Source organism: Oryzias latipes, chromosome 18 (assembly GCF_002234675.1).
Source record: "Oryzias latipes chromosome 18, ASM223467v1".
Taxonomy (NCBI): Eukaryota; Metazoa; Chordata; class Actinopteri; order Beloniformes; family Adrianichthyidae; genus Oryzias; species Oryzias latipes.
The window spans coordinates 30389285-30405609 of record NC_019876.2 but is presented as its reverse complement, the minus strand read 5'-3'; the positions used below and the strand labels follow the sequence as shown (position 1 = coordinate 30405609).

Genomic DNA, 16325 nt, shown 5'->3' with positions numbered 1-16325 from the left:
AGCTTACAAAAGTGCCCCAAAAGCCCCCCAAACACAGACAGTAACCGTCATGTCTGTGATTGACGGCTTTTGTGGCACATTTCAGGTAACCGTCTCCGTTTCAGGCGCAGAGGAGAGACTGGTGGTCTGGAGGGAGAATTGGTAAATATTTTTCTGTTTCAAGTGTATAATTTCAATCATAATTTAGTGAGCACAGAGATTTGCTTTAGTTTTACGCTCACTGAGTGTCGCGCTTGGAATAGTGGCACAAAAAGCGCTCCATACTTTGCTCCGTGCGTTTTATTTTGAAGTTTCCCTCCGGATGTGACTCCGCGTATTTAAGCGGACTTCGCGGCGCTCCTGTCATCCGTGTCACAGAGCGGGCGGACGCGGCAGACGCTCCTGAGTTTTGGTCCAGAACTCTGAACGGAAGCGCGGAGCAGCAACGACCCGGTTCCGCGCGGCTCGGACACGCCTCCAAACCGACCGGAAGTACCGCCGTGGGACGCAGCGACGCGGAGTTCTGACAGGCGTGATCATGGCTTCAACCACCTGCACCAGGTTCACCGATGAGTACCAGCTGTACGAGGAGCTGGGCAAGTAAGTTCCGCCTCCTTCCGAACCTGCAGGGCAGAAACGCCGCGGTTCGCCTCCGTCCACCTGCGCGGGGCGGCACGCGCCTCCGTGGAAAACAGACAAACAAACAAAGTTTCCCGTTAGTGGGAACAGAACCGGAGAACTTCTTTCGCACTTTTAAAGCTCCGGTGTCTCCGCCGTCGGACGGTTTCGGAGAATTCCGAGAAGCGCTGCGCGTCCACCGGAATCCACGCGCGGCGTGGAACTGGAGCCTGAGTTTGGGCTTCCTTAACTGGGGCTCGAACCTCCGTTTGGCTCCAGACTAAACAATGACGGACATGAACACACTTAGTTCGCGCTTCCTAGTGAGAAGAAGGCGCGTGCGACCTGTCCAGGTGTTGGTGGGACGTGCCTTTACGCACATGCGCATCACACTCCACCTGTGTTTACTCTGGAAGGGCGCGGCTCCAAATCTGAGGAATCTGAGGCGGGATTGCTTTGAGGCGGTTTCTGGCTCGCCTGGTGACGTCACAGAGACTCGTATTGGACTTTAAAACCGGGCCTCAGCCACTTAGGCAGCTGCAGGACGCTGGTTCTGGTCTGAGATGGTCCTCCTTGACCTGTGGACCGGTTCTGCGTCAGCCTGGAACCTCACTTTCCTGGGTCGGTCCTGGTTACTTTTGGAGTTGTTGTTGCTGGTTCTGTGGGCCTGAATCGGGGAACCGGGCCAGACGTTGGCTCAGTGTCTGTTTGTTTGGTCTTCTGTTACAGCAGTTGGGTCAAACCATTGACTGTATATGGCAACGGGACTGATTGGACCCCCCCCCCCCCACGTTCCAAACAGGAAGTGGTTCCAAGAAGCCAAAATCTCATAGACTTTTATAGACGTAAGCGGCTGTAAGTCAGTCATTCTATTGGTCAGAAGAACCGTTCTGGAGCTGATGCCTTTTTTTAAAAACATCTTGAAAATCCTCTTTTAAAAACTGACCAATCAGATGCCTCAGTGAAAGCATGGCCCCCAGCTTAAACCTTTGACAGATTCTCCTGCTTTCAGTGGAAGGGGTGTGGCCTTTGAACAAGCTCACTCCTGATTGGTGACACTAGTTGCCTTTAAATGTTGACTCAGACCGAGCTGAGTCCAGTTCTACATACAGTCAATGGATGAAACCTGTCCTGACATACATGAATGTTTAGACCCACAATGTGTCGACCCACTTAAGGAAGAAAAAGGCTTTCTGGTGTTTCCGACACGTTTTTGTAGCCTTTCTCTCTAACATTTCTATACAGAAGCTGACAACGTCCTGCACTACTTTTTTTTTTAACCGTTTCCTCATCATAACAAGATGATGAAGAACACGCTGTAGCGTCGCTCTCTCTCCCTTTCCTGCACAGATTTCCCCGTTTTAACTTTCTTTATGGTCCGGGTGAATACTCGATTCTGATTGGTTGCTGGGTGTGCATTAAAAAGTGATATACCACGGTGATAACCGCACAGTCAAAAAATAAGTTCCGGTCACCTAGCTTAAACGTTCTGCATCACTGCGCCGGCTTCTTTAAAACAACCTTTTGCTTCATCATTTGGAGAAAAACGGGCGGTGAGAGGAGAACTTTCTCTGAACTGATGCTTTATTGAACACATCGTGATCATCAGCGTAGATATATTTCTTTATATCGCAGAGTCTTGACTGCAGCGGCGGCGCGACGCTTGTGAGACTTGTGAGAAAAGCAATCCAAATTGGAAAAAAAAACAAGAATTAAGGACTAAAAACTGGTTAATATTTATTTCTTTTGTAAGTGACCGTGGCATAAGCAGGTTAATGACCTTCAAAGTGTGCATTATCCCTTTTTAACACACTTCGTGGAAGCTTGAACCCTCCGACCTGAAGTGCGTTAAAAAGTGATAATGCACACTTCGTCGGCCATTAACCCTTACTTATACCATAGTCCAGTTGAATACTCGATTCTGATTGGCTGCTGGGTATGCATTAAAACATGATAACCGCACAGTCAAAAAAGAAGTTCCGGTCACCTAGCTTAAATGTTTTGTTTAAGCTGCGCCGGCTTCTTTAAAAGAACCATTTGCTTCGTCATCTGGATAAAAACAAGCGGTTAGAGGAGAACTTTCTCTCTGAACTGATGCTTTATTCAACCCATCGGTACGATCAGCATAGATATATCGCCGAATCTTGACTGCAGCGGTGGTGCTGGTGCTGCGCCATGCGGACTATATGCGCCGCATCACGTAACATATGGTCCGCTTTTTGTGAGAAAAGCCATCCAAATCGAAATAAAAACAAGAATTAATGACTAAAACCTGGTTAATATGTATTGCTTTTGTAACTGACCATGGTATAAGCCAGTTAATGACCTTTTGAAGTGTGCATTATCAGCATTAACGCACTTTGGTTCGGTTCAGGCTTCCATGTTGTGTGTTAATTTCTGATGATGCACACTTCGTCGGCCATTAACACTTCCATATTTTGTGCTTGACAACTAAGACTTGCGAAGGAAAGTCTCCCCAAAGTTGATTCTTAGTCTGCTTTGATTCATAGGTGGAGCTATGCTCCTCAGACGCCTTAACGGCGTCTCATAACCAGAAAAGTTATTTGTCATCCTAAAAGCCCGAGTGACATGCAGTCCTTCCATGCGGTCCCGGTGCATCGTTCTGTATCCGAGCAGACGCCTGATCCCCTCATCTGATCACTGATGAAACTGACAAGTGCAGGATCACTGAACTGCAGACGGCTGTGCAGCTGCAGCCGCCTGCACAGCTGCCTGTGCAGCTGCAGCCGCGACACCTTCAGCACCACCATTGAACTGATCAATTGAAGATTGATCAGTTATTCTGGGGCTAAACAAACGGTTTAGTTTGGCAGCAGATTGAGGAAAAGGAAAAAAGCGTTGTAGTGGACTGAGTTGGGCTGCGTGTTCCGCTAATGTCCAGAGCTCAGTGAACGCACCACGCAGAGACGTTTGTCGGCCCTGGGTCCTGTCAATCAACTGTTGTGGGCGGCTTTAGGGTAATAGAGGAAGGGTGCGGGGTGAAGGGATGGGGGGTTGGTGCATGAGACGGCATTAAGAGACGGAGGAGTGAACAAATAACTTACAAACCAAGTTTCTGTTGTAGAGAGTTGCTGGTTCCTGCCTACAGTAACCACAAAATAACCACAAACCAAAGGGACTCCAAGCAGAAACGTCTCAGTGCCGTAAAGAGAGAGAGAGACGCTGCAGTAGATCTTCATTATCTGGTTGTCACTAAGGAGATGGTTGTTAATCTGTATAGGTCAGAAAATGGTGAAAAACAAATAAAGTAAGGCCGGCCGTTTTCAGCTTCCGTATTTCTGAGTATTTTAGGTTCAAATCATTGTCAATGAGGAGCAGATAAAAATGTTGTTGGAAAAAGCTTCTGTTTGTGACGCAGAAGCTGCAGTTGGGGGGCCAGCTCCTTGCTTGAAGAGGTGAATTTCTAATGAGCTCCTGCCGCTCTGCAGGAACTAGGTCCTAGAAAACCACACAGGATGTGAGATGTATGCTAAAAACGTCATCATGATCATGGAACGAGCACTGGGAAGACTTTCCAATAGTTTAGATGATTGGAATGCGTTTTTCAGGCCTTAGCATCTGTTTAGATCGGCAGGGAGCCATCTTCACTGGACTTGGGGTCACATGTGGACCACACAACAGCTGCCATGAGCATTGTGGCCCGGTTCATGGACTGGAAATGGATCTGACCCAGAGCGATGTAGAGTAGGGGTGCAATTATTTTATGTGGAAATATGGGACTTTGCCTTCAGAAAGCAGGCGCTCTTTGTTCCACCTGTGCCTTTTTCCTAAAGCAAAAGCATCAAAATAAAGTTCCATCTACCGTTGACCCAGTTTGACCAGTAACTATGTCCCAATCAGATGGTTTTGGATCAGATTCACTGATACTGATACACACCCAGTTGGATCATTTTGTAAAACATTTAAAAAAATCAGTCAGGGGTCTACAAGTCTCCTGATTAATTATGATCCATGTTTACGTGAACAATTATTAAAACTAGAAGTGTGTTTTTATTTCCAAAACCTTTTGTTGCAGTTTGACAGGTAATATTTATTCATGTGTTAAGCTTTAGGACCTTCAGATGTGATTCCCATCTCCATTAAACTCTGGTTTAGTTATCAGTTTATTTATGAGAGATTACACATGGATTTAGTTTGTCATTGGTGCAGATTTCAATGGACATGTTGCTGCAGGAAACGGGTGAGGAGGTGATGGGCAGGTTTGGTATCCAGGAGAGGAACATAGAAGGACAGATGGGGTTAATTTAAAGATGGAAATGTCTCTGGTGAACACGTTCTTTGAGGAACATGGGGTGACCCATCAGGGTGGAGGGAGGAGCACTGATGGTCAGAACTGCAGCTGATGTGGTCAGGATGACGGGTCGGAGCTTTCTTGGTGGTGGAATGAGGAGGTGGAGGAGTGTAAACGGAGTTAGAGGCCAACTGAGAAGAAGCGGGACGCTGAGAGGACTGAGAAGAGTCAACAGGAGATGCAGCGCAAGGTGATGTGGAGGGGTCAAAGGTCATACAAGGGGCATACAATGACGTGTATGCTAGGTAGGGCGGTAAAGAGGGAGAGACTGACGTATACAGATGAGCAAGAAAGAGAGGGTGAGATGGGAGGGAGTTGCAGCAGGTCAGGAAGATTAAAGATGGGGGTGGGAACGGATCAACAGGAACAGAGTTTCAGGTGATGAACGAAGCTTAAACGGCATTTCTGAGCGTTTCTGTCAAATGGCGGTGAATCCGGAGCAGAGATGTCGTTGGACAAAGCTAGTGGTTGTGACGTAGAAGCTACAGTCACCTGGCAGGCGCCAACAGCCCCGCCCACAACTCAGGTGAATTTCTAATGAACTGCAGAAACTATGAAAACCACACAGATTTTTGGATTTTGGCTACAAATGGCAAAACGCTTTGCAAATGGATCAGAAGATGGTGAGACTGAAGTCCAGCCTTAAACATCTGAGGTGCATCCAGACTCCAAAACGGATCGTTTTCATTCTGAAGGGGCTGAAAACCTCCCATTACGCCCAAATGTGTTCTCTGTCAGAGCTGCAGCTTTAAGCTGAACATGAGTGGACCTTAGATCCTCACTGTTTGCATCAATAGTTCATGTAAAACGTGTCAGAGCGCCGAGGGAGGATGAGCTCCCCTTCCATGCATGTAACTGTGCACGTGTGTCCTGCAGGGGCGCCTTCTCTGTGGTGAGGAGGTGTATGAAGATTTCCACAGGACAGGAGTACGCTGCAAAAATAATCAACACCAAGAAGCTGTCTGCCAGGGGTAAGTGCCCGTCTGTAGGTCCTCACCCCTCACCTTCTGTCAGTTCTGCCCCACACACCTGCTTCCTCCTCTTCCTCCTCTTCCTCTGCTGTGGAGCTTCACGGCTCTGCTGGCTGCAGCTCAGGCTCCCGGCCTTAACCTCACAGTCATGATGCTGTCACCTTTCTGTCACTTCCACCGCTCGCCAGCACGGTTGCTGCTGATTCATCTCCACGTTTCCCCTGAGGCCCGGCGGCGGGGGGCAGGGCCCCGGATGGAGGGTCTCCTCACAGTCCCTCCGTCATGATGTGCAGGGCTGGGCGGGGCTTCTGCATTCTGGATGTGCTCGGCCCCCGCTGGGCACCTGAAGGCCTGACGGGTACACAGCTTGAATGGGCTTTTGGGGGGGGGACGGCTGCAGCTGATCTGGCGAGGGAAGGGGGGGCGTTTCCTCATAAAGAAAGCCACATTTATAGAAAGGAGACCAAACCTGGGGGGTCTCAAAGCTCCCGGTTCAGATGGTGTCGGGGTTTTGGAGTCCAGTTCAGATCAGCAACAACAAAATAAAAAGCTACAATAATTATTTAAAAAATCTTTCAGGTCTTCAAACGCAGAGAAACACATAAATGCATGAAGCATTGAGGCCAATTCATAAAAACAAAATATTATCGACATCTCTGAACTCAAGATATTCCTATTCATAAATACAGATTCAGATTGTCCAGATAAACAAGGTGGTTGACTGACTGCTTCTAGAAATGACCCCAAAGTTATACATGAAAAAGAGATTCTGTCACCGTTCGGCTATAAGCCCCTCCCACTGGCTGTCCTGCCGCTGTTTTTGTACACTTCTTCCAGATAAATGGACGGAATCCCTCCTCATCCTCGTCCTCTGTGATCAGGTCGAGAAAAACCTTTGACAGAAGCTCCTCCCACAAGCGGCGGGAGCTGCAGGTGAACGCTCTTTGGGACAGACGCAGCAGCGACTTTGTTAAAACCAAGACGGTGAACGGGAATTGGACGCACGAATCGACTTAAATGATGCGGGTTTGTGGGTTCCTCGCCATCTGAAGATGGAATCTTGGCGTGTTCGTTCTGATGGAGGCGCCCGATGCTGATATTTGTCTTTAAGGTTCAGCTGAACAGACGGCGGCGTCCTCCGTGTCGCTGCTTGGTGTTTAGGACTGGTAGAACTGCAGTCCAACTGGGGGGTGCATGTTGGGGGTCACACCTCTATTACTACGCATTTCCTGTAGTTTGAAGCCTGACTTACTGTCTCTGCTGCACGTGTGGCGTGAAAGGGAAGTTGCCCATTAGCAGCCTGGGGTTCCAGTTCTTATTGCAGCACCTTCTAAAAAAGGCTTTTTGTTGCACTGTCCCTTCAAAATAAAAGCTTCTTCCACTGGAAACATCTGTGAAATGGGAGGAGCTCTGCTGGAATGGAGTTTCCTCTGCCAGCTCAGGCGTGTATAAGGGGGGGGGGATCTGGGACAGTGGTTAAATACGGAGCTGTGATGCTTGGACTCATTGGAGTGGAAGTGATCCACTGACAGACCCACCGGGCTGTGGAAAAGCGTCCTGTGCTTCGGGAGTCGGCCGCTCTGTCGTAACAGTGGAAGGCCCAGCTGTGCACAGCCAAGTCTTCATTCCCATGGAAACAAAGATGGAGAGCTAATTATAGTCTGGGGTAATCATGGAGTGGAAGTATGTGACATTGCACTCTTTGTGCTTGTAATTGTGGCAGCAGGAGAGTTTGACAGCTACACTATGGACCTGTTCTCATCATGAACAGACTGATAGATATTTTTTCTGTCTTTTGCGCTGAGCTCCATCTGTCTCATGAAAACACTGGTATTCTAGGAAAACGTTGGTTTGAATGTCTGCTGCATGAACTGCAGCAGCAGCAGCAAAACAGTCCGGGTACAGTCTTGCCTTTTGTGTTGACGACTCGCCCTCGGGTCGTGGCTGACCCATTTGCCCTGATAAGTGTTCATCCAGGTCCTGAGGACCAATGACTGGTCTTCCTGTACTTGGGCTTTTGTACCAGACGTGTGGTCCTGACTGCTTTTGGTCAAAGTCCATAAACGGTCCATACCTTCAATTTGGACATGGCGCCCAATCCTGACAGAAAACGGACTTTCCTATAATTTATGAAAAACGAGTGGAAATATGGCGTGGACTCAAGGATTGGGGCGTTTGCTGTAAATCACTGTCGCGGGGTCCTGCAGGGAAATGATGCAGAGGAGCCAAGGTAGGAGCGTTCTTTCCTTATTCAAGAATTTTGAGCACCACAATTGCTCCACGCAGGGCCACATCAGGTTGTGTCACCGCTGTCACTCTCCCTTTTCACTTCCTGTGACGCTTCCTTTTGACCCATACGTCCCTCCTAGGGGGCGGGGCTCTCTATTAGGCCACAGGTAAGGTCACAGGAAACAGTTTTAAACCTAAAATGAATAACAGTGTGGGTCCCATCACCATCTGACGGTGCCACACCGTCACAATCACCTTATCAGGTTGGTATAGGAATCAGTCCTTTGACCTTTGACCTCTGCTGAAAGAAGGTGAACCTGAGGGACGCTGCAACCAAGAAAATGTGTATCCCGGAAGGACCGCGACTCTAACATCTGCATTCAGCGCTGCTGTGGCAGCAGTGACTTTAGCACTGATCAGTGAAAACCAACGTTTGACGTGGAGACATGGAGCTCCGCCCAAAAACATGACAAATTACACTGCAATACAGTTGAAATCACTTTAAAACAAAGAATTTTAAATTATAGTTGAAAGAGCAAAAAAACATTTTTTAATGCACGACTAAATGTAACATTGATTTGCATTTTCATTTACATAAAGCTTAAACCCTTAAAGAGCTGAAGTGGTGGATTTTGTCGCCTACATTCACTTGCCAAGCCCAGTTTCTGCCGTTTGCAGCTCATTTTCCCCACAGCAGATGGGTTTCAAGTCTCCTGGGAGAGATGGAAGACTGCCCGCTACACATCACACGCCGTTTTTGAATGTTTCCTGGGAGGACATGGATTCAGGAGGCTGGAAGCAGAGACACCTGAGCTGCATCCTTTCTCTCGGTGGACGGTGTCCCTGTAGATGTGGGAGGTCCTCATCCCGTTTGCTACAGACTTTCTTCGTCCAGCTTTGCTTGGGTACCGTTTTGTCTGGAAGCGGATATTTGTGCCAGCTGAGGTGGGCGGGGCATCTGCTGTCAGCATAATGACTGTGCTCCTGACAAGCCTCCACAATAGTACTGCATTTAGTGTTCAGAGTGATGGGGGGGGCTCCCCACATCCTACCCACTCCAGTGAAAAACATGTTCTTATAAAACTGTTTGAGGATTTCTTTGATGAATCAGGAGCAGACTATAAATCTCTGAGCTGGAATCTGGATGTAGGATGGACGGATGGACGGATCTGTCGCTCGCCGTTTTGGTACCGCTAATGTTAGTTTGGGGTTGTGAAAAGCTGTAAGCTAGCAGGAGAGAGAGTAAACAAAGGAATGATGGGAAATCGTCAGAGGGCTAAATCTGCTTCCATTTGTAATGAACTCCTGCCGCTCTGCAGAAACTATGTCCTAGAAAACCACACAGCTGGGAAGGCTTTGACAACCGATCAGAAGATGATTGGAGCGGGACTTTAGGTTCTGTCTGTCCAGGTATTCCATTCAAGGTTACCTCTGGAGTTGGTGCCCCGCCCACATTATTGAAAGGAGGATAAATCTGACTTTTCCTTTGGGATTAGTTTTTCATCTATTCAAGTAGGCCAGTCACTGAGGGACTGACTGCCAGTGTAATTAGGGCTGGATAGGTCTGCAGGGAGAATCTTCTCTGGGTCTCAAAGACCCGCTCCAATGAAAGTGATGGTTTTGGGGGTTCCAACATGTCCCTGTAGCATTGTCCAGTTATTCTTCCTCATTTCCAATGGCTGCTAACTCCATCAGCCTCAGGAGACAACGGAGGACGACTCCACTCGTTTATTTATCTCCCACCCAGAACAGATGAGAGCTTCAGAACCTTCAAATAAACAGAATAGAATTAAACGGATATCAGAAATGGAGGTTCAGAGAATACTGTTATTTCAAACTTTTGCAGATATTGGGCCGTTTAACCATTTTACTAGTTGAAAACTGTTCCCTCAAATATCAGAGTATAAATATGAAACTGAACTAAATGTACCAATGGCGTCACTGAAGTCATCCAAGCATTAAAGTGTTTGTCAGGATCTCCCCATGACTGCCAGACTAAACCCTCACCTGCACTGTCACCTGATTTAACACGTCTTCCTAGCTCCACCTTCTCTCTATACTGCCCCCTGCAGCTGTGGAGGTGATGCTACCTGGAACACAACTCCAACTCAACGTCAGGAGCAAAATAAAGACAAAAAAAGGAGAATAGCATCTATAGCATCCTGAAGGAGAACATTTATCAAATTCAGAGTAAGACTGCGTGTTTCTTTATTTAAATCATGGTGGACCAGGAGCAGATGAAAAACCTGCAGTTTGAAAAAGCTCTCAGTTGAGATGCAGCTACAGAAATGGGCGGGGCAACAGCCTCCAAGCTCCGCCCCTTTCTGATCATCCACCTGCAGACAGACAGATCCATGAACGTCTTTGTTTTCCTAGTCTGAGCTGGAATCTGGATCAGAACTGGACGGATGGATGGATCTGATGCTGCTGCTGTTTTTGTTGCACTGCTAATATTACCTTAGGGGTGTGAGGGGCTGTAAGCTAGCAGGAGAGGGTGTAAACAAAGAGCTCTCAGCAATGGGGGGGGGTTGTTCTGCGCCTACAGTCCCACCCACAACTCAGAGGTGAATTTCAAATGACCTCCTGCCGCTCTGCAGAAACTATGTCCTAGAAAACGACATGTTTTTGAATTTTGGCTACAAACAGCATCATCATCATGAAAAGAGCACTGGGGACGCTTAGACCACAGAAACAAAGAGTGGAGAGGGGCTTCAATGAATGAACCCCTCTAGAAGCTCTGAGAGGACCAACTTTTCCTCTAAAGGGTGTTTTACCACAGTGGTCCCTGATCTTTGACGAGATCTGGGGCCTTATTTATAAAACTTTGCGTAGGATTTGCGTCAGAAGTGGCGTACGGATGAAACATAGGACGTGCGTACGCACAGAAATATTCAGATTTATATCCTACATCCTACGCATCTTTCTCTTAATAAATCACAACCGATTCTAAATGCAGCTTTTGACAAAAGCTTCTGACAAAAAATATGAAAATAAAAGGATAGTCCACTAAAATGGTAGTTTGCACATTACAAACATGCCAACAAGCTGACCTTTTAAGGTGTTGGACTGAAAAACTTAAACTTACCTGCTGTAATATGTACGAAATACCTCTAGTTCCTTTATCAGGACCCAAACATGGAAAAAACGGTTAAAAACACAGCAGCAGTAAAATATAGTTAGAAAATAGGCCAAAGCGCCTGAATGCTCCTGGGGAGTTGAGAGAACGTGTGGGTGCAGCAACACGAGCAAGGTCTGAAAGGTGTGAAGGGGCAGGTCTGGTTGAATATTTAGTGCACAGTCCTGTGTGATGGGGAGTCAGTGGAGGAATGGGCCAAAACATCACTGCTCTAGAGGAGATCTGCATGGAGGAATGGACCAAAACATCACTGCTCTAGAGGAGACCTGCATGGACGAATTGACCAAACCATCACTGCTGTAGAGGAGATCTGTATGGAGGAGTGGACCAAAACATCACTGCTCTAGAGGAGATCTGCATGGAAGATTGGACCAAACCATCACTGCTCTAGAGGAGTTCTGCATGGACCAAAACATCACTGCTCTAGAGAAGATCTGCACGGAGGAATGGACCAAAACACCACTGCTCTAGAGGAGACCTGCATGGACGAATTGACCAAACCATCACTGCTCTAGAGGAGACCTGCATGGACGAATTGACCAAACCATCACTGCTCTAGAGGAGATCTGCACGGAGGAATGGACCAAAACATAACTGCTCTAGAGGAGACCTGCATGGACGAATGGACCAAACCATCACTGCTCTACAGGAGATCTGCATGGACCGAAACATCACTGCTCTAGAGAAGATCTGCATGGAGGAATGGACCAAAACACCACTGCTCTAGAGGAGACCTGCATGGACGAATTGACCAAACCATCACTGCTCTAGAGGAGATCTGCACGGAGGAATGGACCAAAACATAACTGCTCTAGAGGAGACCTGCATGGACGAATGGACCAAACCATCACTGCTCTAGAGGAGATCTGCATGGACCAAAACATCACTGCTCTAGAGAAGATCTGCACGGAGGAATGGACCAAAACACCACTGCTCTAGAGGAGACCTGCATGGACGAATTGACCAAAACATCACTGCTGTAGAGGAGATCTGCATGGACGAATTGACCAAACCATCACTGCTCTAGAGGAGATCTGCACGGAGGAATGGACCAAAACATCACTGCTCTACAGGAGACCTGGATGGACGAATGGACCAAACAATCACTGCTCTAGAGGAGATCTGCATGGAGGATTGGACCAAACTATCACTGCGCTAGAGGAGATCTGCATGGAGGAATGGACCAAAACATCACTGCTCTAGAGGAGATCTGCACGGAGGAATGGACCAAAACATAACTGCTCTAGAGGAGATCTGCATGGAGGATTGGACCTAACCATCACTGCTCTAGAGGAGATCTGCATGGAGGAATGGACCAAAACATCACTGCTCTAGAGGAGACCTGCATGGAGGAATGGACCAAAACATCACTGCTCTAGAGGAGACCTGCATGGAGGAATGGACCAAAACATAACTGCTCTAGAGGAGATCTGCATGGAGGAATGGACCAAAACACCACTGCTCTAGAGGAGACCTGCATGGAGGAATGGACCAAAACATCACTGCTCTAGAGGAGACCTGCATGGAGGAATGGGCCAAAACATCACTGCTCTAGAGGAGATCTGTATGGAGGAATGGGCCAAAACATCACTGCTCTAGAGGAGATCTGCATGGAGGAAAGGGCCAAAACATCACTGCTCTAGAGGAGATCTGCATGGAGGAATGGGCCAAAACATCACTGCTCTAGAGGAGATCTGCATGGAGGAATGACCAAAACATCACTGCTCTACAGGATATCTGCATGGAGGAATGGACCAAAACATCACTGCTCTAGAGGAGATCTGCATGGACGAATGGACCAAACCATCACTGCTCTAGAGGAGATCTGCATGGAGGAATGGACCAAACCATCACTGCTCTAGAGGATACATGCACGGAGGAATGGACCAAACCATCACTGCTCTACAGGAGATCTGCATGGACCAAAACATCACTGCTGTAGAGGACATCTGCATGGATGAATGGACCAAACCATCACTGCTCTAGAGGAGATCTGCATGGACCAAAACCTAACTGCTCTAGAGGAGATCTGCATGGAGAAATGGACCAAAACATCACTGCTCTAGAGGAGATCTGGATGGAGGAATGGACCAAAACATCACTGCTCTAGAGGAGAGCTGCATGGAGGAATGGACCAAAACATCACTGCTCTAGAGGAGGTCTGCACGGAGGACTGGACCAAAACATCACTGCTCTAGAGGAGATCTGCACGGAGGAATGGACCAAAACATCACTGCTCTAGAGGAGACCTACACGGAGGAATGAACCAAAACATCACTGCTCTACAGGAGATCTGCATGGAGGAATGGACCAAAACATCACTGCTCTAGAGGAGATCTGCATGGACGAATGGACCAAACCATCACTGCTCTAGAGGAGATCTGCATGGAGGAATGGACCAAACCATCACTGCTCTATAGGATACATGCACGGAGGAATGGACCAAACCATCACTGCTCTAGAGGAGATCTGCATGGACCAAAACATCATTGCTCTAGAGGAGATCTGCACGGAAGAATGGACCAGAACATAACTGCTCTAGAGGAGACCTGCATGGACGAATGGACCAAAACATCACTGCTCTAGAGGAGATCTGCATGGAGGATTGGACCAAACCATCACTGCTCTAGAGGAGATCTGCATGGAGGAATGGACCAAAACATTACTGCTCTAGAGGATATATGCACGGAGGAATGGACCAAAACATAACTGCTCTAGAGGAGACCTGCATGGACGAATGGACCAAACCATCACTGCTCTAGAGGATATATGCACGGAGGGAAGGACCAAACCATCACTGCTCTAGAGGAGATCTGCATGGACGAATGGACCAAAACATCACTGCTCTAGAGGAGACCTGCATGGACGAATGGACCAAACCATCACTGCTCTAGAGGATATATGCACGGAGGAATGGACCAAACCATCACTGCTCTAGAGGAGATCTGCATGGACGAATGGACCAAACCATCACTGCTCTAGAGGAGATCTGCATGGACGAATGGACCAAACCATCACTGCTCTAGAGGAATCTGCAGGAGAATGGACCAAACCATCACTGCTCTAGAGGAGATCTGCATGGAGGATTGGACCAAACCATCACTGCTCCAGAGGAGATCTGCATGGTGGAATAGACCAAACCATCACTGCTCTAGAGGACATCTGCATGGAGGAATGGACCAAAACATCACTGCTCTAGATGATATATGCACGGAGGAATGGACCAAACCATCACTGCTCTAGAGGAGATCTGCATGGAGGAATGGACCAAAACATCACTGCTCTAGAGGAGATCTGCACGGAGGAATGGACCAAAACATAACTGCTGTAGAGGACATCTGCATGGAGGAATGGACCAAACCATCACTGCTCTAGAGGAGATCTGCATGGACCAAAACATAACTGCTCTAGAGGAGATCTGCACGGAGGAATGGACCAAAACATAACTGCTCTAGAGGAGATCTGCATGGAGGAATGGACCAAAACATCACTGCTCTAGAGGAGACCTGCATGGACGAATGGACCAAACCATCACTGCTCTAGAGGAGATCTGCATGGAGTATTGGACCAAACCATCACTGCTCTAGAGGAGACCTGCATGGATGAATGGACCAAAACATCACTGTTCTAGAGGAGATCTGCATGGAGGATTGGACCAAACCATTACTGCTCTAGAGGATATAGGCACGGAGGAATGGACCAAAACATCACTGCTCTAGAGGAGACCTGCATGGACGAATGGACCAAACCATCACTGCTCTAGAGGATATATGCACGGAGGGAAGGACCAAACCATCACTGCTCTAGAGGAGATCTGCATGGACCAAAAAATCACTGCTGTAGAGGAGATCTGCACGGAGGAATGGACCAAAACATCACTGCTCTAGAGGAGACCTGCATGGACGAATGGACCAAACCGTCACTGCTCTAGAGGAGATCTGCATGGAGTATTGGACCAAACCATCACTGCTCTAGAGGAGATCTGCATGGAGGAATAGACCAAAACATCACTGCTCTAGAGGATATATGCACTGAGGAATGGACCAAACCATCACTGCTCTAGATATCTGCATGGACCAAAACATCACTGCTCTAGAGGAGATCTGCATGGAGGAATGGGCCAAAACATCACTGCTCTAGAGGAGACCTGCATGGAGGAATGGGCCAAAACATCACTGCTCTAGAGGAGATCTGCATGGAGGAATGGGCCAAAACATCACTGCTCTAGAGGAGATCTGCATGGAGGAATGGGCCAAACCATCACTGCTCTAGAGGAGATCTGCATGAAGGAATGGACCAAACCATCACTGCTCTAGAGGAGATCTGCACAGAGGAATGGACCAAAACATCACTGCTCTAGAGGAGATCTGCATGGAGGAATGGACCAAAACATCACTGCTGTAGAGGAGATCTGCATAGAGGAATGGACCAAAACATCACTGCTCTAGAGGAGATCTGCATGAAGGAATGGACCAAACCATCACTGCTCTAGAGGAGATCTGCATGAAGGAATGGACCAAACCATCACTGCTCTAGAGGAGATCTGCACGGAGGAATGGACCAAAACATCACTGCTCTAGAGGAGATCTGCATGGAGGAATGGACCAAAACATCACTGCTCTAGAGGAGATCTGCATGAAGGAATGGACCAAACCATCACTGCTCTAGAGGAGATCTGCATGGAGGAATGGACCAAAACATCACTGCTCTAGAGGAGATCTGCATGGAGGAATGGACCAAAACATCACTGCTCTAGAGGAGATCTGCATAGAGGAATGGACCAAAACATCACTGCTCTAGAGGAGATCTGCACGGAGGAATGGACCAAAACATCACTGCTCTAGAGGAGATCTGCATGGTGGAATGGACCAAACCATCACTGCTCTAGAGGAGATCTGCATGGAGGAATGGACCAAAACATCTCTGCTGTAGAGGAGATCTGCATGGAGGAATGGACCAACATACCAGCAACAGCTTGTGAAAACCTTGTGAAGACTCACAGAAAACATTTGACTGCTGTCATTACCAACAAAGGTTATAACCAAGTACTGAGTTGAACTTTTGTTACTTATTTTCCACC

At 47.8% G+C, this 16325-nt stretch overlaps 1 protein-coding gene across 4 annotated transcripts in view; it reads left to right on the top strand.

Annotated features, from left to right (window-relative positions):
* Window positions 1-330: 330 nt before the first annotated feature.
* Window positions 331-16325, top strand: part of LOC101172229 (calcium/calmodulin-dependent protein kinase type II delta 1 chain) — an 81708-nt gene continuing 65713 nt past the window's right edge. For 3 of the 4 annotated variants that reach the window (XM_023965797.1, XM_023965801.1, XM_023965798.1), the window contains exons 1-2: window positions 331-579; window positions 5786-5880. In XM_023965797.1, coding sequence (XP_023821565.1) covers window positions 518-579; window positions 5786-5880 — 157 coding nt within the window. In that variant the 5' untranslated portion in view covers window positions 331-517. The remainder of the gene's footprint in view (window positions 580-5785; window positions 5881-16325) is intronic. The other variant, XM_023965800.1, reaches the window with a different exon arrangement.